The 25978-nt window shown below is 35.8% G+C and overlaps 1 protein-coding gene and 1 pseudogene across 1 annotated transcript in view; one reads left to right on the forward strand and one right to left on the reverse strand.

The window, feature by feature from the left end:
* CCDC7 (coiled-coil domain containing 7) overlaps positions 1-25978 on the reverse strand; it is a 187734-nt gene that overhangs the window by 112489 nt on the left and 49267 nt on the right. The window contains 2 exon segments of the mRNA XM_028506254.2: positions 13162-13223; positions 16670-16836. Coding sequence (XP_028362055.2) covers positions 13162-13223; positions 16670-16836 — 229 coding nt within the window.
* Positions 3122-3264, forward strand: LOC114493729 (annotated as a pseudogene).

Below are 25978 nucleotides of genomic sequence, written 5' to 3' on the forward strand. Positions count from 1 at the left end.
TGCAGCAGAAAGAAAGAAGGAGCTCCTACCCTTTGCAACAGCATGGGTGGAGCTGGAAAGCATTTTGCTAAGCAAAATAAGCCAGGCAGTGAAAGACAAATACCATATGATCTCACCTTTAACAGGAACCTAAAGAACAAAACAAACAAATAAGCAAAATATAACCAAAGACACTGAAATAGAGAACAGGCTGACAGTGACCAGAGGGGAGAGGGGAGGGAATTTCAGGGGAGAATAGGAAGGGTTTATGGGAACAAACATAAAGGACACATGGACAAAAACTAGGGGGAGTGGAAATGGGAGGGAGGTGAGGAGGGATGGGTGGGTGGGCTGGGACAGGAGTAAAGGACAGAAAACTGTACTTAAACAATTATTAAAATAATATTCAAAAAACATGCATAATAATTAAAATGCAAAGGTTAAAGATAGAGAATCTGAAACACAGAGAGAGAAGGACAATTAACAAGTTATGAGGGAGATCCCATAAGACTACCAACTGATTTATCAACAGAAAGTCAGCAGGTAGAATAAACTGACATATAAAATTGAAAGTGAAGAATGTCAGGAACCAACAACAAAGACAACTCTACCCAGTAAGGCATTATTAAAAATTGATGGTAAAAACGGCTTCCCAAACAAAATAAAAAGCTGAAGGAGTTCATTGCTACCAAACAATATTACAACAAATGTTAAAGAGTCTCCTATGAGAAGAAGAAAGAGAAAAGGGGGGACATAGTTATGAAAAACAATGGCAATAAATACATACCTATCAACAATAACTTTAAATGTAAGTTGATTAATTACTCCAATCAATAGACATAGGGTAGCTGAATGGATAAGAAAACAAGACCCATATATATTTTCTCTATGAGACACCTCAGAATAAAAGATACAGACTGAAAATAAGGGACAGAAAAGGATATTTTATGCAAATGGAAACAAAAAAATGCAAGGGGAGTGATACATATATCAGACAAAATAGACTTTAAAACAAAGGCTATAACAAGAAACAAATAAAGCTATTACACAATGATACAAGGATCAATCAAATGAAAGGCTATAGGCATTGTAAATAAATATTTATGCATATAACATAGGAGCACATAAATATATAAAACAAATCTTGATGGCCATAAAGGTATTGACAGTAACAGAGTCATACTGAAAGATTTTAATACCCCAATGACATCAACAGGTAGATCTTCCAGACAAAAATTCAACAGGGATATAGCAGCCTCAAATAACACAACTGACCAAATGGATTTATATTTCAAAACATTTCAACCACAAAGCAGCAAAGTATACATGGAACCATTTCTAGGAAAGATCACATATCAGAATACAAAACAAGTCTGAATAAAATTAAGAAGGATGAAATCATATGGAGCATCTTTTCTAACTACAATGTTCTGAAACTGGGTCAATAAAAGAAAAAAAATCCTGAAAAAAACAACAAAGGCATGGAAGCTATATAAGAAGTTACTAAACAACAAATAGGCCAACAATGAGATCAAGGGAGAAATCAAAAGTTACCTTGAAACAAGTGAAAATGAAAACACAATGACCCCAGATCTGTGGGACACAGAGAAAGCAGTCCTAACAGAGACATTCATAGCTTTGCAGGCCTACCTCAAGAAAAATAAATATCTCAAATAGAGACATTCAGAAGATGGCAGTGGAGCAACTGGAAGTTGCACTCACCTATTCCCAGGTCCTCAGTGGATTTACAACTAAATTATAGAGCAACATAATTATAAATTATGGAGTGTGTTCCTGGGCAAAGCCCTCCTTCCATATGGCCAAATACTGGTCTGTGTGGGCCTGATGAACACTACTGACTCACTATGATGAATACCTGAGACCTGGCCCAAACACAAAGGTCCACAGGCACATGGCATGTGGTAGCTGATCTTGGTGTACCCTCAGACTATTGCTGAGTGGCCTCAAACTCACAATTGGAACCGAGTTTGAATCTGTATCAATCTGGTGGACACCACTTGACCCTACCTACTAACAAACTAAGAACGTTCCTAAAGCAATTCACATACTGCCAGAGGCTCTCTCAGTAACTGAGTCTAACAGACAGCTAACAAGTGAAGGCAGATCTTGGAAAGCCTTGGGCCTTTTGCTAACCTTATCATAGGCTCAGGGCTTTGAAAACTGCCTTGGTAAGCAACTGGGCCCCTCCCACACACACTCAGGCAAAGCAGAGGCAGCCACATCAAGCTATATGTTTCACCATACTAAGCCATAGCAGAAAACTAATACATGGACACAAATATAGAGAGGCGTCCTAAATTATGAGAAAAAGAAACATACCCCAAATGAAAAAAGTAAAAAATTCACAGGAAAGTAACTAAATGAAATGGAGGCAAGCAAGCTACTACATACAGAACTCAAAACATAATTATAAGGATGCTCAAGGAACTAAATGAGAACTTCAACAGGATGAAAAAAGGTATACAAACCATAAAAAAGAACCAGTCAGATATAAAGAAATGATATTGAAAATGAAGACTACACTAGAAGGAATCAACATCAGGCTACCTGAAGTAAAGGACCTAATCAGCAATTTAGAAGGTAAGGTAGTAGAAAACACACACTTGGAGCATTCAGAAAAAAAAGACTAGTTTACAAATGAAAATACTCTAGGAATCTCAGGGACAATATAAAGCTTAAAAACATCTGCATCATGGGTGTATCAGAAGGAAAGACAGAGACCAAGAAATTGAAAAATTATTTGAAAAATTATGGCTAAAACTTCCCTAACCTGATAAAGGAAAGAAACACTGTAAACACAAAAAATGCAAGTAAAACAAAACAATATTGAAAGTTGATCTATACCAATGGGGCTCATGGACTAAAACAGCTGCCATTGGAAAAGATAGAATTTGCAAAGGGTTTAACACCATAATGTGCAATGTCATCCTGTCCTGTGCTTCACTTAAAATCATTCATTAAATCTCTTCTATTACACTTTATTTTTTGGAACTTTTTTGGCTGGAGGATGTGTGCCATTGTCACATGAGTAGGCACAGACTTTTTTTTTTTGTCTATGATGAAATGTCAGGGACAAGAATTACCCTTTCATCTGAAACTAATTAAAAACTGGACAAAAATAGTGTTGTATGAAAGGAGAGAAGGTTAGCAATCCCCTTGACAAGGATGGAAGAGGTCCTTGGGCCTAACAACATGCATATGGTTTAATGATGCATAATGTTAAGGCATTGCCATCTACTTCATGGCATGTAATGACTACTTTTACAAAAGTCAGAAAATCAAAACAGAACGATTTAAGAAGCAAAAGCAAACAAGAAAAGTCCCACAAATAATGGGAAGACAAAGAAACAAACTCCAAATGAAAGAAATGGAGGAATCCTCAGAAACGAATGTTAAATGAAATAGAGGCAAGCCAACTATCAGATATTGACTTCAATACAATGTTTATAAGGAAGTTCAATGAGCTCAGTCTGAATACCAAAAACTACAGAGACCTACAAGGAACTTACTGGCAAACTATACCAGCATAAAAAAAGTACATAGAAGTAATCATAAAGGCCAAGAGGAAATGAAGGATACAATTTATGAATTAAAGAACACAGTAGAAAGAATCAAAATCAGGCTCAATGAAGCAGATGATTGAATCAGCAAGCTGGAGGACAAGGGTAGAAAAAAACAGTCAGAATGAGCAAGAAAAGAAAAGATGCCCAGAAAAAATGAAGAGGGGTTAAGGGATATGCAATACACCATGAAATGTAATGATATTGCACCAGAAGGAGAATAGAGATACCAGAAGGAAAGAAAGAGACAAGGGACAGAAAACCTGTTTGAAAAAAAGGAATAATGGAAAACTTCCCTATTTGATGAGAGAAAAAGCCACACAAGTCCAGGAAGCACAGAGGGTCCCATTCCAGAAGAAACCAAGAGGCTGACTCCAAGTAACATCATATTAAAAATGGCAAAATTCCATACAAAGACAGAGGTCTTAAAGGCAGCAAGGGGAGAAGCAGGAAGTAACATACAAGGAGCCCAAGAAAGGCTAGTAGCTGATTTCTCAACAGAAATATTACAAGCCAGAAGGGGAATGCAAGTATATTCCAAGTAATGTAAAGCAAAGGCCTGCACTAAGACTATTCGATCCACAAGGGTCTCAATTAAAATGTAAGGAGAAAATAGGAGTTTCCCAGACAAAAGAAGGCTAAAAGAATACACCTCCACCAAAGATGCATTGGCAAGATCATCTAAAAGGACTTCTTTAAGGAGAGGAAGATAAATGGTGAGAGAGAAGGAACACAGTACGAAGGGAGTAAAATGGCAGTGAATGAGTACCTATCAACACCATAACCTCAAACATAAATGGATTAATGCTCCAATCAAAGTACATAGGGTAGGTTGAATGGATAAGAAAACATGACACATATGCTGCCTACAAGAAGGCCCAACTCATAACAAAAGGTCTACACTGACTGAAAAGTGAAAGGTAGAAAAAAATATTCCAAGCACAGAAGAGGAAAAAAATGTCTGGGTAGCAATATTGATATCTGACAAAATAGGCTTCAAAATGAAGGCCATTAAAGGAAACAGATAAAACACTTCATAATACTCAAGGAAGATTCCATCAATAAGACATAAATATTGTAAACAATATTTTCAGACAACAGAGAAGCACCAAAATATGTAAGGAAATTCTAGGAAGCCTTGAAGAAAGATATAGACAACGCACTGACACTAGAGTATTTCACATCCCACTGTCAACAATGGATAGATATTACAAACAAACTATCAAGGATATTGTGGCATTGAACAATGTCCTAGATCAAATGTACTTAACTGATGTATATAGCATCTTTCAGGCAAAGAAGCAAAATAACATTATTTTCAAATGAACATGGAACAGTATCAAAGATAGACCATATGATAGGGCACAAAACAAGCCTCAAGAAACTCAAGAAAATTAAAATTATGTCAAGCATCTTCTCAGAGCACAAAGGACTGAAACTAAAAACCAATTTCAAGAAAAAAATTCAAACTCATGGAGACTGAATAGCATGCTATCATACAATGATGGGTCAATAATGACATCAAGGAAGAAACCAAAAAGTTTCTGGAAACAAGTTAAAATGACTCACAACAATCTTAAAACTTATGGGACACAGTGAAGGCAGTCCAGGGAGGGAAGCCTATAGCAATACAGGCTTACCAAAAAGATAAAAACATTTCAAATAAACAACCTAACAGTACATCTACAAGAAATGAAGGAACACACAACAAAGACATCCCAGAGCAAGTAGAAGGAAGGAAATAACCAAGATCAGAGCGAATTAAATAAAATAGAGACTAGAAGCACATTCTAAGGATCAGTAAATTCAGGAGCTGGCACTTTGAAAGATAAACAAATCGACAAGCCTTCAAACAGGACTCATTAAGGAAAAAATGAGAGAGGACACAAATAACACAATCAGAAATTAAAAAGGAGAGACTACAACTGATTCACAGAAATACAAATGATTGTAAAAATTACTACAAAGAACTATAACGCCAAGAAATTTCAAAACCTGGGTGAATGGACAAGTTTCTAAAAAAATATAATCTTCCAAAACTGAATGAAGAAGCAGAAAGCCTGACAGATCAATAACAGCTGATGAAATTGAAGCAGTAATCAAAAAACTTCAGATTCACAAAATCCCTAGACAAGATGGTTTCACAGGAGAATTTTCCAAAACATTTAGGGAAGAGCTAACCCCTACAATTCAAAGACTATTCCAAGCATCCAAGAAGAGAAAAGACTCTCAAACTCTTTTTATGAGGCCAGCATGATACTAATCCACAACCAGACAAAGATACAACAAAGAAGAAAACTACAGTCCAATATCGCTGATGAACATAGACACTAAAATCTTTAATAAAGTAGTGGCAAACCACATCAGCAATACATCAAAAAGGATCATACATCGTGATTAAGTGGGATTCATCCTAGGGATGCAGGATGGTACAATATTTGCAAATCAATAAAAATAATACATCACATAAACAAAACAAACAAAACAAATTCACATGAACATATCAATAGATGCGAAAAAGCATTTCTGCCCCTATTATGATAAAAAACACTCCAGCAAAGTGGGATAGAGGGAGAATTCTTAAACATAATAAAGGCCATATATGAGAGAACTACAACCAGCAATATACTCAATGGGAAAAAACCTAAAAAGCTTTCCCACTAAGATGAGGAAAAGGACAAGAATGTCCCCTTTCACCACTTCTTTTCCACACAGTATTGAAAGTAATAGCCCACTGCAATAAGAGGAGAAAATATAAAAGGCATTCAAATTGTAAAGGAGAAAGCAAAACTGTTACTGTTTGCAGATGACATGATAGGGTACACAGAAAATCCTAACAGATTCCACAAAATAACTACTTGACCTAATAAGTCAAGTAGTGAATTTGGCAAAACAGCATGATACAAAGTGAATTTGGCAAAACAGCATGATACAAAGTCACTATTCAGCAATAGAGGGGCATTTTTGTAAAACAACAACAAATATCGAAAGAGAAATTAGAAAAAAAAAAACCCATTTGCTATACAAAAAGAAAAATAAAGCACCTAGGAGTAAACCTAACGAGGAGGTAAAAGACCTGTACTCAGAAACTACACAACACTGAGGAAAGAAATTAAGGAAGACACAATAAATGAAAGCATATACCATGTTCATGGATTGGAAGAATTAAATCATCAAAATGTACATACTACCCAAAGCCATTTTATAGATTCAATGCAATCCATATTAAGTACCAATGGCATATTTCACAGATATAGAACAACATTTTAGAAATTTGTATGGAACCATAAATGACCATGGGTAGCTGCAGCAATTTTGAGAAAGAAGAGCAAAGTAGGAAGGATCACAATACCTGATATCAAACTGTATCACAAGGCCCTATGTTCAAAACAGCCTGGTACTGGCATAAAAACGACACATAGACCAATGGACAAAGAATGGAGAGCCCAGAAATAAACCCAAGGCTCTATGGCCAACTAATATCTGACCAAGTGGGTAGAAGAATAAAATGGAGTTAAAAATAGCCTCTTCAACAAATGGTGTTATGAGATCTGGACAGCTACATGCAAAAAAAAAATGAACTCAATAACCAACTTACACCATAGACATAAATAAATTCAAGGTGGATAAAAGACATAAATATAAGTTGTGACATCATGAAAGTCTTATAAAAGAACTAGGGCAGCAAAATCTAAGATATTCCATGTAGAAATATTATCACTGATATGTTCCCTAGAGCAAGGGACATAAAAGAAAGAATAAACAATGGAATCTCATCAAAATAAAAAAGCTTCTGCATGGCTAACGAAAGAGCATTAAAATGAAAAGAGAACCAACTATATGGGAAAAACATAGCTGCCACTGATGCCTTGGACAAGGGGGTGATGTTCAAAATATATAAGAACTCACATGACTCCATCAGAGGAAGACAAAAAAAAAACATTAAAAAAATGGCAAAGGACCTGAACATACATTTCTTCAAGGAGGACATACAAATGACCTGGAGAAATATGAAAATATGCTCAGGCATGACTCTAGCCATCAGAGACTTACAAAATTTAAAACACAATGATGTACCACTTCACACTGATCAAAATGGTCATCAGAAACACTGCAACGGACTTCTGGCCAGGATGGGGGCATAGGTAGACACACTGTGTCTCCTCACACACCAAAATAAGGACACAACAACTTAGAACAAAAAATCAACCAGTAACTGACAGAAAATTGAACTGTATGGAAACCTAACACAAAGGAGTTACAGTAGACATGCATTATCCAGACTGTAGGATGGTCAGAGTGGGGGAGGCTGGGATGGAGAGGGGCTCACAGCAGGGCAGCTGGCGGACCCTGTGGCACACAAGGCAACAGCTGCCAGACCCCGGGCACAAGGCAGCAGCTGGAAGACCCAACAAGGTGGCAGATTGTGGAGGGGTGTGCAGCATGCAAGGTGGCTGGTGGACTGAGTGGTCCCACATTTGTGTGCAATAAAGTAGGTAAACTGGGGGATTGAGACGACCACACAACCCAGGGTCTCAGAAAAGAGAATAAATCCTCAAAACACCGACTGAAAACACCTGTGGGGATTGAGGTGGCTGGGAGATACTCTCAGCTCCACAGGAGAGTTCATTGGAGAGACCCACAGCATCCTAGAATGTAACACAAAACCCACCCACACAGGAATCAGCACCAGGAAGGCCCAGTTTGCTTGGGGGAAGCACAGAAGTGACTGAAATCCAGCAGAGAGTGGAGTAAGTGCCATTTTTCCTTCTCGGATCTCTTCCCAACATACAGCATCACAATGCAGTGACTCAGTTGACCTGCCCTGGTGAACACCTAAGGTTCCACCCCTCACTACAATAGCAGGTGTGTCAAGACAAAAAAAAAATGGCCCAAACAGAGAGAACAGATCAAGCTCCAGAAAAAAATACAATTAGTGATGAAGAGATAGCCAACCGTATCAGGTGCACAGTTCAAAGCACTGGTGATCACAATGCTCACAGAACTGGTTGAATTGGGTTGCAATTAGAAGAAAAAATGAAGGCTATGCTAGTGAAATAAATGAAAATGTACAGGTAACCAATAGTGATAGGAAGGAAACTGGGACTCAAATCATGGAGTAGACCAGAAGGAAGAAAGACACAACCAAACAGAAAAGAACAGAGAAACAAGAATTCAAACAAAAAAATGAGGAGAGGCTTAGGAAATTCCAGGACAGCTTTAAACATTACAACATCCAAATAATATAGGGCACTGGAAGGGGAAGAGGGAAGAGCAACAAGTGGAAAAGTGATCTGAACAAATAATAAAGGAGAACTTCCCAATCTGGCAAAGGAAACAGACTTCCAGGGAAGTCCAGGAAGCTCAGAGAGTCCCAAAGAAGTTGGACCCAAGGAGGAACACACCAAGGCACATCATAATTATATTAGCCAAGATTAAAGTGAAGGACAGAATCCTAGAAGCAGCAAGAGATAAGGGGACAGTTACCTACAAAGGAGTTCCCATCAGACTGTCAGCTGATGTCTCAAAGAGACCTCGCAGGCAAGAAGGGGCTGGAGAGAAGTATTCCAGGTCATGAAAGGCAAAGGACCTACATTCAAGATTGCTCTATCCAGCAAAGCTATCACTTAGAATGGAAGGGCAGATAAAGTGCTTCTCAAATAAGGTCAAGTTGAAGGGGTTCATCATCACCAGCCCCTATTATATGAAATGTTAAGGGACTTATCTAAGAAAAAGATAAAAACATGTACAGTAAAATGACACCAAACTCACAATTATTAACACCTCAACCTAAGACAAAACAAAAGTAACCTAAGCAACAACTAGAACAGGAACAGAACCACAGAAATGGAGATCACATGGAGGGTTTGCAACAGGGAAGTAGGAGGAGGGGAGAGGGGGAAAAGGTACAGAGAAAAAGTAGCACAGATGGTAGGTAGAAAATAGACAGGGGAGGGTAAGAATAGTATGAGAAATGTAGAAGCTAAAGATCTTATAAGTATGATACATGGACATGATCTAAAGGGGGGAATGTAGGTGGGAGAGGGGTGTGCAGGTGGAGGGGAGTGAAGCGGGGAAAATGGGACAATGTAATAGCATAATCAATAAAATATATTTTAAAAATAAAAACAAAAACAAAAAACAAAAAAAGAATAGTATAGGAAATGTAAAAGAAAAAAGAAAAGAAAAGAAAGAAAAGAAGAAAAGAAAAGAAAAGAAAAGAAAAGAAAAGAGAAAGAAAAGAAAAAAGAAAAGAAAAGAAAAGAAAAGAAAGAAAAGAAAAGAAAAGAAAAGAAAAGAAAAGAAGAGAAAAAATTCAACAAACAATTAAGTGCCTGCCAGGTTGTGGAGGCAAGGGAATGCTAGTACACTATAGATGGGAATTCAGACTGGTGCAGCCACTGTGGAAAACAGTATGGAATTTCCTTGAAAAACTAAAATGGGTTGCTTTTTGACCCAGGAATTCCACTGCTAGGATTGTACCTAAGAATCCTGAAACACTACTTCAAAAGAACCTATGCACTCCAATATTCATAGCAGCACAATTTACAACAGCCTAATGCTGGAAGCAACCTAGTGCCTATCAGTAATGACTGGACCAAGAAGCTTGTACATTTTCACAATGGAATACTATGCAGCAGAAAGAAAGAAGGAAATCCTAGTCTTTGCAACAGCATTGATGGAACTAGAGAGAATTATGTAAGTGACATAAGACTGGCAGTGAAAGTCAAATACTACATGATTTCACCTATAAGTGGAACCTAAATAAAAAAACAAACAAGCAAGCAAAACATATCTAGAGCCATTGAAATTTAGAACAAAGGGACAGTAACCAGAATGGAGAGGGGAGGGAAATAACAGGGGAAAGAAGGGAAAGGTTCATCAATGAACATGTACAAAGGAGCCATGGACAAAGGAAAGCAGGGGTAGGATTTAAGGTGGAAGATGGGCAGGGTGGGGCAGGGGAAAGTGGTGGTGGGAAAATGGAGGCAACTGTATTTAAACATTAATTTTAAATGATTAAAAAGAAAAAAAACTGGACAAAAATAAATTCAACAGCAATGAAACACTGGAAAACAGAAAGAACAAGGCAGTAATCCCTGACAGAAGAAAAACAAAGAAAAAATGCCTTATGATGATCACCCCAGCTTAATGCCTAAAGTTTCTAGGCTACAGCATAAGGAAGAGGAACCCAAAAAGACTCTTCTTGAGTTCAGAGAGAAAGCTTAGAGTTTTGACGCCTGGAATTTAAAGGGCACAGTACTAGAGATTGAGAGTGCAGGAGCCCCATAGATGTGCATGGGGTCTGATGTAGAAAGAGGCTTTCACTATCTACTCCAAAGCTCTAGATACCTTTCCATCTTACCTAGACAGGGATCTCTTGGATCAGAAGTCTCTATACAACCTTGGAGTACTGTGGAATGTATATCTGCTCTTGTTTTAAACAAGGCAACATATGGGTTTAAAGCTGATGTTGAAAGAAGATAAGGATACCAATTGATTTTTTCCAACCAAACTAATTGCTTACTTCTAAACTGTATTCCATAGCATAAGTTACATGATTGTTGCAAATTCTCTCCAGTATTAAATATAAGCAACATTTCTCCTTCCCATTGACAAGTTGTCCTAAGTTTAATATACTGGTTCTGGCAGCGTTGACTACAGCAGGGTGCCTACCAGCACCATTACTGTTTATGGGATGATCTGTAATGAACAGTAGCAAAATCTAAAACTAAACTCTTAACTTCCTGACAGCTCCACCTTAAAGGCCTGCCATCTCTACAACATTTGATTAGAATATTCTAATCACAACCAAAAATCCTCCATTTCAAAGAATAACATGGTCTTCCTCAAAATGAGTCTGTTTTTAATAAAATGTAGCCCTCAACTGGGAATTTCAACACATGCTTAACAGCCAGCTGAATTGTATGACTCCAAATATAGGGAATCTATGTTGTAACTTAAAAATTACTGCTTTAAAATTATAAAAATTATAGAAATTAATGCTCTCAACAGAGGTTTTTTTTCTTTTTTATTGTAATCATTGTTCAAATACAGTTTTCTCCTTTTTACTCCCAATCCAGTCCCCCCTCCCACCCTCCCCACTTCCCTCCCATTACCACCTTCCCCTTAGTTTATGACCATGTGTCCTTTAAGTTTCACAGGAACAAACTTAAAGGACACATGGTCAACAGAGGTTTTTAACACAATAATGCTTAAATGACTGAAAACTTACGTGGTTCAGTTTCAGAAATATCTGTAAGTCCTATAGCTGAGTGGGTTTTTATAAATTCTGAAATAATAGTAGATGTTATAAGTTTCAAATATCAATGATATGTATTGAGTTTAAATTATGAAAATTTTATCTAAATAACTCATTCAAGGGGAAAAAATTCATAGGAGTCAAAATAAACCTTCCAACCCATAAATCCTCCCAAGTAAACAACAATGGTAATATCTGAAAGAATATGCATTGTGTGATATGAACTCATCATTTTTTCAAAGGAAGTTTTTTTTCTCTTATATTCTCTTAGGTAATTTTACCATCATTTAATCTCCCTTCCTTTCATATACAGTCACCAAGTTTTGCCAATTTGACAAGGCACATATTTCTCAAATCTTCCCCCTTCTCTTTTACCTGTGCTCTAATATAGGCACTTATTACACATATAAGATACAGAAAAAACTTTTTCCTACTCCTGGACCCCAAATCTAGTTTCTACAATGTGGCTAGAATAAGCTTAAAAATAAAATACAATGATGTCACTCCCCTACAAAAAAAAAAAACCCCACAACAACCTTCAATGATTCCCTATTATATAACATAAATAAATGAATTAACTAACTAACTAATTAATTTTTAAGAAGTTCCTTAGCACAGCATCTAGTGCCTCTGACTAGGTTCTCCTCTACGATATCTCTACCTATTGCTTTATGGTCTAAAACCATTCCAGTTGTTAATTCCCCATTCATGCTATTTGTTCATATTTGATCTTCCTCTTAAAGTGCCAAACATCTCCCTTCTTAAATGAACTAAGTCCTCCTCATGTTTTAAGGTTCCATAAAATGTTACAACTCCTCAAGTTGAACAAACTGGCTCCTTTCCATAGTCTCACTACAAATAATACAAATATTTATCATGCATTACACTATGAAAAATAATATATCATGTGTTTGTGCCCTTAGTAAATTTTGGGTTTTATGGGGGTACCAAACAAATTTTAGTCATTTTATACTCTCAGAACCTGCAATATAATGAGAACTTTTATTGAAAATATCAAACTCACTATTAAATATCTTTTTAATTAATTGAGGTGACATTGGTTAATAAAATGTTACAGGCTTCAAGTGTACAGTTCTATGATACATCATGTGTATATTGCATTATGTGTTCACCAACCAAAGTCAAATCTACTTCTGTCTCCATATATTTGATCCCCATTATTCTTACTACCTTCCCTATACCCTTCCTTCCCTCTGGTAACACCTTTTCAAAATTCACTGTTGTATAATTTTATGACTATAAACCCTTAAACTGTACATCTCAAAATATTAGTATATTTAAGTAACATTATGAAGGCAAACATATATAAAATATCACCTTCAATTTTCTGCAGCACATTTTCGTCACCTTGTACTGTTTCTGGTAGATTTTCACTATTCCTATTAAAATGTCAATAAATAAAACATATTTATTATCAAAGAATAAGATTCTTAGATAAGAACTAGAATATACACTCTATACATATTCAGTTTTTAAAATAAACTCTAACATGTTCTTTAATCTTTACTCACTAACAATAAGTTATTAGGGAGAAAAAAGTTTAAAAGGCAAACAATGTGATTCTATGAATGCTATATGTTCCATGAATACAATTAGGTATACCAATAATATTAACAACAAAAATAGCCCTGGCTCGTGTAGCTCAGTGGATTGAGTTTGGGCTGCGAACCAAAGCATCGCAGGTTCGATTCCCAGTCAGGGCACATGCCTGGGCTGCAGGCCATGACCCCCAGCAACCGCACACTGATGTTTCTCTCTCTCTCTCTCTTTCTCCCTCCCTTCCCTCTCTAAAAATATAAATAAATAAAATCTTTAAAAAAAAATAGCAAAAGTAAATAAGGTCGAAGCAAGAGATATCCTTTTACTAATGTACTATTAATGGTGTATGCATTAAGAGCACAAGTTCTAGAGTGAGAATACTTGGCCCAAAACCTGTTTTACCCACTTACTAATTATGTGACCTTGTCACTTAAGTTACTGAACTTCTCTGAACTTCACTTTCTTTGTCTACTAAAACTAAGCTATTAGAGTACTTATAAAGCACTCCTAAGGATCACAGGATACATGAAAAGTTACAAGGAAAATATCTAGCATACAGCAGACAATTAAATTTCAGGTGTTAATATTAAAATGTGACTAGAAACTAATTTCATACCTCACCACAGATAGCTGAAAAGAATATATCTGGACCTCTGAACCAAGGATCTATTTTGAAACTCCTGTGGGAGCCAACTCATGTACCACTCCCTTCATCCCTTTAAGTCTAATCATTGACAAATGAAGCTATCAATAATGTACTTGTAAAATAAATAGTTGTCCCTCCCAATTATGGGTACTTTCTATTTTGACACTATAAAATTAAGAGGTTTGGTATATATTTAATATAAACAAAAAGAGTTGTTTATAAATATAAAATTTTACTTAGATAGGTTGCTACAATAGATCAGTACAAAGATAACAGAATTATGCAGGAACAAATGAAAAAATATTCCATATTCACAGAATGAAATAATTAACATTGTTAAAATGCCCGCCCGTACTACCCCAAGTGATCTACAGATTCAGTGCAATTCCCATCAAAACTCCAATGATATTTTTCATAGGAATAGAAACAATACTAAATTCATATGGAATCAGATAAAAGCCTACATAGCCCATGAAACCTTCAGAAAGATCAAAGCTGGAGAAATCATACTTCCTGGTTTCAAGCTATACAAATCAATACATTGTGGTGCTGGCATAAAAATAGGCACATAGAACAACTGAACAGAAAAGAGAGCCCTCATGCAAGCAATCAATTCATCTTTGACAAGGATGTCAAGAATATGCAAGAAAGGAGGGACAATCTCTTCAATAAATGGTGCTGGAAAAATAGGATATCTGCACATAAAAGAACAAAATAAGGTCATTGTTTTATTCCACACAAACAAAAAAATGAACTCAAAATAAATTAAAGACTTAAGTGTAAGTTTGAACACATAAAACAGCTAGAAAAAAAACTAGGAAAAAAGACTCCTTGAAATTGGTATTGACAATGATATTTTAGATGCTACACCAAAATTACAGTCAACAAAAGCAAAGCAAAAGTAAACAAGTGAAATTACATCAGATATAAAAGTTTTCTGTACAAAGAAAGAAATATCAACAAATGATAAGGCGACCTATAGAATGGGAGAAAATATCTGTACACCATATATCTGATAATGGATTTATATCCAAAACAATAAGCAAGTTATACAAATCAAAATCAAAAAATAAATACAGCTTTAACATAGGGAAAGAAATGAACAAATGAATAGACATTTTCCACATAAGACAGACAAATGGCCAACAGGCACATAAAAAGGTACTCAACATCACTAATCATCAGGGAAATACAAAGCGAAACCACAATGAGATATCACCTCACACCTGTTAGGATGGCCATTACTAAAATGACAACAGATAAGTGTTGGTGAGGATGTGGAGAGAGGGAACACTTGTACACTGCTGTTGACAATGTAAATTTTAGAGCCTTAAGGCGTAACAGTATGTTCCTAAATTTTTTTTAAAAAAGAACTGCCACCATATAGTCCACCAATCCCACTTCCAAGTATTTATCAAAAAAAAAAGAAGTGGGATCTGCATCTCCAAAGAGATATCTTCACTCCCTCATTTACTGCAGTATTGCTGATAGCTGCCAAGATATGGAAACAACTTAACTTACAGTGATAAATGTATACAGAAATCATGGTAAATATATACAAAAGGAATATTACTCAGCCACGAATACAAAATGCTATTATTTGTCACAACATAGATGAACCTGGAGGACACTGTGCTAAGTGAAATAAGCAAAACAGAGAAAGACACATCATCTCACTTATATGTGGAGTCTGACTAAAAAAGTCAGACTCTTAGAGCCAGAGAGTACAATGGTGGTTTCCAGGGTCTGGGGGATTGGGGAAATGGGGAAATGTTGGTCAAATGGCACAAACTTTCAGTTATAAGTTGAATACATTCTACTTGGTGGAGACACCAAGATCCCCTTGGTGTCTCCCCTTGTATGTAAGAGATCTTACATACATCATGGTGTTTACAGTTAATAACACTACTGTACTGTATTCTTGAAATCTGTTAAGAGAGTGGATCTGAAGTGTTCTCACAACATGCACACAACTAGTAACTCTGTGAAGAGGGAAGAAATCACGGAAGATATTCTGTAGTGATGATTTATTCATCTACTTAATTTCCAGGCAGGTAATCCTCAAATATAAAAATGAGCATCAGCAGATAATGGGAGTATCACTATAATCATTCATTTGAATCTCTACCCACTGGGAAAAAAAGAAAGGCTTTTCTCAACTAAAAAGAGAAATTTGTTCTTTGGAACATATCCCTGTCCCTATATAATTTTAAATAATGATGTTCATGAACAATAAAATATTTAATCATACTTTAGTTTCCTATTTATTATGAAGGCTACTCAGTCATACTAAAAAGAAGTTTATAGGTCAGATATTCCAAAGCCAGCAATGTCTGGAAGAACTTTCCAACAGTAGCCATAGCTACTAAGCACTTGAAGTGTAGCTGGTATAATGAAGAAATTGATTTTTAATTAAATTGAATTGAATTTTCATTTTAATAGCCACTATGGCTCGTGTCTACTGTGTTAAACAGTGCCACTTCAAACTATTAAAGTTTTCAAACAGAAACAAGCTGACTAGACCTTCTGATTTGACCTAGAAGCTCTATGTGTAGTGTAATATCTGAACCATTACCTCACATTCATTACTAGTTACATACCCAATTATGTTTTCATTCTACAAATTCACATTTTACTTACTCGGGCTTATATAACATGACTTTAGCAGAGCTTTCAAATCCATCTTTAAGGTGACCTTTCAGCTCTTCAAGGTTTTGCACACACTTCGTTGCTTGTGTGACACTTAGAGTGGCTGCTTTATCAAGGTCTGGCAACTCTGCTTCTGAAAGACTTTGATCTTTACTTACCTAAAACAATTAAAATTAGCAAGGTACTTAGGAAATACCCATTTTTCTCCCCTACTTCAAAGAACTTCCATTGTTTCATTTATCATGTCTAAATAATTTTATATTTTTCTTATACAGCTATAGCCAAATATACAAATATACTTATATGAGCAATTGCCTATCAACAGAATTATAGCTAAGTGTTGACTTCTACAAGTCAAAATTCAAGTCCAAATCTTCTGTCTGTTATTTTAACACATATGAATTTTAAACAAGTGCAATAACAATTATGGCAGCATTAAATGCAACTCAAGTTATTCACAAGAGAATTTAAAGTAATTGCTTCCTCAAAATCCACTCTAAGAATACCCTTATTGTGATAAATTATGGAAAAATTTGCTCTCAAAGGCAAATATCTTCTAATACTAACCCTCAGAAATCAATATATAAAGGTCTACAGAGCTGGCATTCCTCAGTCTGCATGGAAGACCCATTTGAGTGTCTCACGCTTTTCAGAATAGACCAAGCTACAAAGTAATGAGAAGTCAGGAGAATTAGCAAAATCCACTATATAAGATGACAGATCATAATTGGTATTAAAGGCAATAACCCTACTTAAAGAAAGGTCAGCCAGAATGAGTGCCCCCCATGTAACTTCAGAGGAATGGCAGTGTGAGCAATCCCCTTGGTGTCTCCCCTTGAAGTTCTGAATATTTGAATAGCTCTAACTTAACAAAGAATTCCCTGCTCAATGGACAAATGTAATTGAGAGTTCCACATATTGAAACATCTAAAGTAGGCAAGTGGAGCAGAAGAGAGATGCGAAAAGGGGAGTGGAGCTGACAGAAGCCAAGGATGCAGCCCCATAGCCAGGAGCTCAAGGCAGGAATCTTATCAGAGAGGGAAGGAATCTGATGGTGGCTGACACCCACTTCAGCCAGGAGGAACAAAGATGCTCAGTGGGCACTCCTGCAGGAGCTGCAGCTGAGCTGAGGGACCGGGAAAAGGACTCAATACAAGAGTGGGGCCGGGGTTTTTGGGCAATGGGCATTTCAGATGGAGAAACAAAGCCATGAGCCTGGCCACCTCCACTTAGCTTCCCAGAACGTGCCTCCCTTTTCTCCTGGTAGGGGTTACAAAGACCATTATCTGTGAGCCCCAGAACTAGCATGACAGAATTACACTTCTCCCTTAGCTAAGGACACACTCTGTGACTATTCCTGAAAACAGAGGCATAGGGAGCACCCTGAGGAGGACCAAGGTCACCATTACCAGTGGGGCAAAACAGCAAGCTGGTGCATTGCCGCAGTTCTCACCCAACCTCAATGCATCATGGGTACACTGAGGACACCCAGAGATAGCAGGGCTACCCTGGGATTTCACAGAGCTAAAACCAACCAACCAACCAACCAACCAACCAACCAACCAATAAACAAACAAACAAAAAACTTATGATCCAGTGCCCCCTACTGGAAAATATAACAAAGACCTCTTCATATTCATCTGCTAGAGAAATTCCCTTCACAAATTGATGATGCCTACATAAAGAAGAAATCCATCAAATACCATGAATAATCAAGGTAGCACTGAAGCTCAGAAAGAATATTAAAAATCTCTAATAAAATAAGCTTACAGACACAGAAATATGTGACACAAATGAAGGAGAATTCAAGATTGGAGTTCTGAAATACTCAATGAGATGCAAGAAGATACAAACAGACAATTTCACAAGCTCAGCAAACAATGAATTAAAGGAGTGCTTCACCAAGGAGACTGAAACTTCAAAAAACAAACAAGCAAAAATATTGGAGGTGAAGAGTTCAATAAAAGAGATCGACAATGAACTAGTGAGCCTAGGATACAGAGCACACCAAATGGATAAAAGAATCAGTGGTATCAAAGATGGAAATCTAGAAATGACACAGAGAGAAGAGAGAGATCTGAGCATAAAAAAAAGAGCTCTATGAGAACTATCTGATTTTATCAGTAAAAGCTTTATAAGTATAATAAGCATACTGGAAAAAGAAGACAGGGAGAAAGGAACTGAGAGCCTGTTCAAAGAGTAGATGAGAACTCTCCAAACCTGCAAAAAGAACTAGATCCTCAAATCCAAGAAGCAAACAGAACACCTAGTTACCACAGTATAAAGAAGCCTTCTCCAAAACACATTGTATTAAAACCTTCAAAAATTAATGACAAAGATAAGATTCTCAAGACAGCCAGGGAAAAGAAAAAAGTAACCTACAAAGGAAAGCCCATCAGATTATCATCAGACTTCTCAGCAGAAACTCTACTAGCCAGAAGAGAATGAAACCAAATATTCAAACAACTGAAAGAGAGAACTTAACAGCCAAGAATAATATATCCAGCAAAGTTATCCTTTAAATATGAAGGAGAAATAAAGGCATTTTCCAGACATACAAAAGCTGAGGGAATTCATTACCAAATGACTTCCATTATAGAAAATACTCAAAAAAGTTATTCTACCTGAAATAAAGAACAAAAGGTAACAAATCTATGAGCAGGATGAACAACAAACTTAGAGCACAGAAAAAGGATAATGTGTGACAATAAAATCATAAAAAGGGAAGGGGGAAATATCTGAATTAGCCAAAAAGTGATGAAGTTAAGATGCATCAAGAAAACTACTGTATACATGAAACTTAATTTTTCATAAATCCAGTGGGAACCCCAGACAAAAGAACAAAACAAAACTGAGACTCATAGTGTACAAAAGAGGAAATAGAGCATGGAAGTTAGGAATGCCATCAAACAAATACACCAGACAAAAACACAAAAACAACCAATAGAGGTGGAGAGCTGCAATAAAACAAAAGATAAAATAGCTGTAGGAAATCTTTGCACATAATAAATGTAAATGGACTGAATTTACAAATGAAGAGGTGAATTCCCAGAGTAACAAACTGAATCAAAGAACAAAACCCAGCCCTTACTGGTATCACTCACTTGGTTGAGCAACTTTCTGCAAATCAAAAGGTCATCAGTTTGTTTGATCTCCTGTCAGAACACATGCCTGGGTTGCAGGTTCAGTGCCTGGTTGGGGCACATATGAGAGGCAACCGATCGACGTGTCTCTCACACATCAATGCTTCTCTCCCTCTCTTGCTCTCTCCCTTCCCCTCCTAAAATAAATAATTAACATATTTTTAAAAACCCCAAGCATGTGGTGCCTTCCAGAGACACATGTAAGGTGCAAAGACAAAGCTAAATTTAAAGTGAAAATATGGACAATCATTCTCCAAGAAAATATCCACAGAAAAGCAAGTGTAGCTATACTTATACTGACAAAATAGATTTAAAGAGAACTAAAGTAAGAAGATTTAAAGATAAACATCTTATAAAAATATTGGAGACACTACATCAAGATGATATAACTCTTCTTAATATATATGCATCCAACAAGGAAACATAAAATATGTAAATGTCCTACTAAAGAAATCTAGAGGGAGAAATTGACAAAAGCACATCCATAGTAGGAGACCACTCTCCTCTACTGACCTCTCGAGACACACTGTCCAGACAGAAAGTTTTAAAAAATATATCTGCCTTAAGTGACACCATAGACAAAAATAGACAAAATATACATTTAGAAAACCTTTCATCACAAAACATCAGATTACACATTCTTCCCCACTGCACATGGAACTTTCTCAAGAACAGACCATATGTTGGGTTATACAACTAGCCTCAACACATTCATGAAAATTAGAAATCAACTTCAAAAAGGAAGTAACAAACCCACAGATGTGTGTGCATTCAATAACATACCACTAAAAAGTGACTGTGTAAAAAATATAAATGGTGAAATCAAAAGATATATAGGGAACAAAAGAAAATAACCATACAACATATCAAATCTTCTGGTGTGTGACAAAAGTCATAATAAGAAGGTAGTTTATATCATTGCAGGGCTATCTCAAAAAACAACAGAAATCTCATGTAAACAATCTAACATTAGATCTTAAAGAACTGGAAAAAGAAGAACAAAAGGAACTTAAAGTCAGCAGAAAAATAGAAATAATTAAAATTAGTGCAGAATTGAACAAAATAGAGAACAAAGAGACCATACAAAAGTTAATACAACAAAGACCCGGTTCTTTGAAAAGATAAACAAGATTGACAAACCTTTAAAATGACTCATAAAGATAAAAAGAGAGAGGACCCCAAAATATAAAATCAGAAATGAAAGAAGAAAAGTAACAGACATCAAAGAAATAAAAAAGATTTTAAGAAAATACTATGAACAACTGTAAGTCCAGAAACTGGACAACTTAAACAAAATGAATAAATTCCTAGAAATATATCATCTTCTATAACTGAATGAGGAAGAATAAGAAAACTTGTATAGACTGAAATTGAAGCACTAATCAAAAATCTCCCAAAACACAAATAACCTGAACTGGATGGCCTCAAAGGTGAATTTTACCAAACATTCAAAGAACTAACATCTATCATTCTCAAACTATTCCAAAAATTTCAAGAGGAGGTAAGGATTCAAAGCTCATTTTACTAGGCTAACATTATCCTAATTGAAAAACCTGATAAAGATGCTACAAAAAATAAAGAAAATTGTAGACTAATATCCCTGATGAACATAGATACTAAAATCCTCACCAAAATGTTAACAAACAAAATCCAGCAATACATTAAAAAGGCCATACACCATAATCAAGTGGGATTTATCCCATGGATGAAAGATTGGTACAATATACACAAATCAGTAAATGTGAAGCATCACATAAACAAAATAAAGGATAAAAACCACAATATCATATCAATAGATGCTGGAAAAGCATTGGATAAAATCCAGCAAAGATTTATGATAATAACTCTCAGTGAAGTAGAGGTATCATATCTCAACATAATAAAGGCCATATATGAAAAATGTATGGGAAACATTATACTCAATAAGAAAAACTAAAAGCATTTCATTTAAGATCAAGAACAAGACACAGATGTCTGCTTTCACCACTCTTATTTAACATAGAACTGGAAGTGCTATCCAAAGCAATCAGACAAGAAGAAGAAATTAAAGCCAAACAATTTGGAAAGGAGGAAGTAAAACTGTCTTTCACAGATGACATGATATTATATACAGAAAACTCTAAAGACTCCACCAAAACACTACTAGATCTAGTCAGTCAATTCATCAAGTATCAGAATACAAAATAAATATTCATAAATTGGTGGTATTTTTATATGCCAATAATATACTGATATAAAGAGAAATATCAGAAAGAGAAACTAGGAAAAAATCACATTTACAATTGTAACAAATAAAAATAAGGTACCTAGAAATAAATTTAACCAAGGTGATAAAATATTGTAAAACACTGAAGAAAAATTGAAGAAAATACAAATAAGTGAAAGCATATACCATTTTCATGGATTGGAAGAATTCACATAATTAAAATGTCCATACTATTCAAAGAAATCCACAAATGCAATGCAATACCTATTAAATACCAATGGTATATTTAATAGATGTAGATTAAGTATTCAAAAAATTTATATGGAACCAAAAAAGACCCACAAATTGTCTCAGCAATCTTGAGAAAGAACAACATAGTTGGAAGTATTACAGTACCTGATATCAACCTATAGAGTAAGTCCACTACAATCAAAACAACCTTGTACTGGCATAAGAACAGGGATATAGATCAATGAAGCAGAACTGAGAGCCCAGAAATAAATATGTGCCCTTGTGGTCAATTAATATTTGACAAGGGAGGAAACAGCATACAATGGAGTAAAGATAATTTCTTCCATAAATGGTGAGAAAATTGTATGGGTAAATGCAAAAAGAATGAAACTGTACCATCTAGTTACACCATACTCAAGAATAGATCAAAATGGATAAATGACTTAAATGTAAGTTGTGGAACCATATATCCTAGAAATAAACTCAAGTAATAAAATCTCAGACATCTCTCATGGTAATATTTTTGCTAATGTATCTCCTAGGGTAAGGAAAACAAAGGAAACATAAACATGTGGGACTACATCAAATTGAAATGCTTTTGCACATCAAAAGAAATCATTGGCAAAATGAAAAGGTAACCCACAGAATGGGAAAACATATTGGTCAATAATATATCTAATAAGGGATTAATTTCAGAAATATATGAAGAACTTATTTAATGCCACATTAGGAACATGAATTAAATGTAAAAATGGGTGAAGGACCTGAATAGACACTTCTCTAAAGAGACAAATAAGTGCCCCATAGACATATGAAAAGATGCTCAATGTCACTAATAATCAGAGAGATACAAATTAAAACCATGATGAGATACCACTTCACACCTGTCAGAAGAGCTACCATTAATAAGTCCACAAATAGCAAGCACTAGAGAGGATGTGGAGAAAAGGGAACCCTTGAGCACTGTTGGTGGGAATGCAGATTGTTGGCAACCACTGTGGAAAGCAGTATGGAATTTCCTCAAAGAATTATAAATGGAACTGCCTTGTGACCTAGCAATCTCATTTCTGTGAATATATCCAAGAATCCCAAAACACATTTCCAAGAATATACACACTCTTATGTGCATAGCAGCATTGTTTACAATAGCCAAGATCAGAATACAGTCCAAGTACCCATCAGTAGATGAGTGGATAAAAATGTTGTGGTACATGTACACGATGGAATACTATGCATCTGTAAAAAAGAAGGAAATCTTACCATTCATGACAGCATGGATGGACCTTGAGATTATTATGCTAAGTGAAATAAGTCAGTCAGAGAAAGATAAATACAATTTGACCTCACTTATACATGGAATCTAATGAACTTAAATAAACTGATGAACAAAATAGAAAAAGAGGCATAGATACATGGAACAGTCTGACAGATTTCGGAGGAGGGGGGGTTTGGAGGGGCCTGGATGAAAAATGATGAAGGAATTAGTCAAAGAACATATATGCATAATGCACAGATACACACACACTTGTGTGGTGATGGCCAGAGGGATGGGGTGGCAGCAGCTGGATGGAGGTGGGCAAAGGGGGGTAAGATAGGGACATCTGTAATAGAGTAAACAATAAACATAAGTTTTAAAAAGGAGAGATTGTTCAATCAAATTTCTTCAGAAATCGAGATGAGATCCAAATATAGGTAAAAGAATGAGTTTTAGGTAGGAGGAAAAGCAATGAACTCTGATTAACAGGAAGATAGAATGAATATGGATATAAACAAGGGTTTTGTGTTTTTTTGAAACAGGAATTGGAAGAGCTTTAACCAGTGCCTTGTAATTCAAGCATTTCAAGTGATTGAGTGAAAGTGAAAATTAAAATAGGACGAAGTGGATAAATTTGAGATGATGTATGAAAAAGGTTGAAATTAATTTCAGATGCTGTAGAACTGCCCAGCTATACTTGGAGAAATTATTTCTGACCTGTATGTCACTTTTTTCAGCAGTGCTTCACAGCTAAGCCCAAAGAGTAAATAATTAAATTATCCAGGGTTATGTTTTGTTAGACAAATACAACAACAACAAAAAATGAATAGGTAAAGGAGATTCAGAAGTTATGAAATTCACTGTTACAAAGTATATAACCTCCAAGTGGAAAAGATAGATGAATAAAAAGACTGCAAGAAGGTAGAGGAATAAATGAACTAATGGTCTTGACATCAAGCTGTGGCCACGGCACTACTTAAATTAATAATTTAAAGGACAGAAATTTCTAATTCAAGAATGAATTGCCTGAATTAGTAAATTTTAAAGTAAAATAATTTGGTTAATGATAAGGTCCAGAGTATAACTGGAAGTGGGACCAGAGGTGAAGGACATAGATCTTCAGAGATGAGAAGTTCAAAGAACTGAAAGACCAGACTTTTGAATGGGTACCACACATTGACAGAACTAAGTGTATGAGCAAGAGAATGAAACACATCCATTTAAAAACAGAATTTAAAAAGTTTGGTACATAAAAATAAGAATGTTCAAGGTAAGTTGGATTGCCCAAATTGCAAAGAAGTACCTATTCTATAAGGTAGGTTGGAATAGTAAATGTCACCCCAATCCTACTTCTCTGGAAAGATAATGATCAATCTACCACAATTAAACAATGACTACCAACACCCTTCCAATGTCAGCCATATCTATTCTAAAACAAAGAGTGTAAGACCATGAAAATCTACTCTTGGATCAGAGATAAAATAATAAGAAAGTGTTAGGATATCATTCCTATATTTACTCTTTAATTTATATCCCCAATAAACATTTTCAATATAATTTAAACACCTGACCTTCATGACTGTTTAATTGGACTAAACCACAAGCATATCCGAGAGAGAACTAAAATAATTCTATGAATCACTGAAGCTACCCTGGAAATCATTTTGTTATATTAACACCATAGACAAAGTCTTTTTCAAAACAGAAGTAAAAGCACCTAAGGATAGAAATCAATAGTTTGTAAACTGCTGGTAAAACACCTCAAAATCAAAAAGTGTACAACAAATCATTAAAACAATATTAAATTTATCTTCCTGGAATAGAGTCCTGTGAGTTCTATATATATTTTGGAGATCAAACCCTTGCCTGAGGTATCATTGGCAAATATGTATTCCCATATAGTTGGTTCAATCCAGGAAGACAAACAACCCAATTAAAAAATGGGCAAAAGACATATGAAAAGATGCTCAGCATCACTAGCCATCAGAGAAATGCAAATTAAAACCACAATAAGATACCACTTCACACCAGCCAGAATGGCCATCATAAACAACACAACAAAACAGGTGTTGGAGAAGATGTGTAAAAAAGGAAATCTTAGTGCACTGTTGGTGGGAATGCAAACTGGTGCAGCCACTGTGGAAAACAGTATGGAATTTTCTCAAAAAACTAAAAATGGAACAGTTTTTTGACTTGGCAATTCCACTGCTGGGATTATACCATAAGATCCCTGGAACACTGATTGATAAGAACCTATGCACCCCAATGTTCATAGCAGCACAATTTACAATAGCCAAGTGCTGGAAGCAACCTAAGTGCCCATCAGTAAATGAGTGAATCAAAAAGCTGTGGTACATTTACATGATGGAATACTATGCAACAAAAAGAAAGAAGGAGCTCCTACCCTTTGCGATGGCATAGATGGGCCTAGAAAGGATTATGCTAAGCGAAATAAGCCAGGCAGT

The sequence above is a fragment of the Phyllostomus discolor genome, chromosome 1 (genome assembly GCF_004126475.2).
Source record: "Phyllostomus discolor isolate MPI-MPIP mPhyDis1 chromosome 1, mPhyDis1.pri.v3, whole genome shotgun sequence".
Taxonomy (NCBI): domain Eukaryota; kingdom Metazoa; phylum Chordata; class Mammalia; order Chiroptera; family Phyllostomidae; genus Phyllostomus; species Phyllostomus discolor.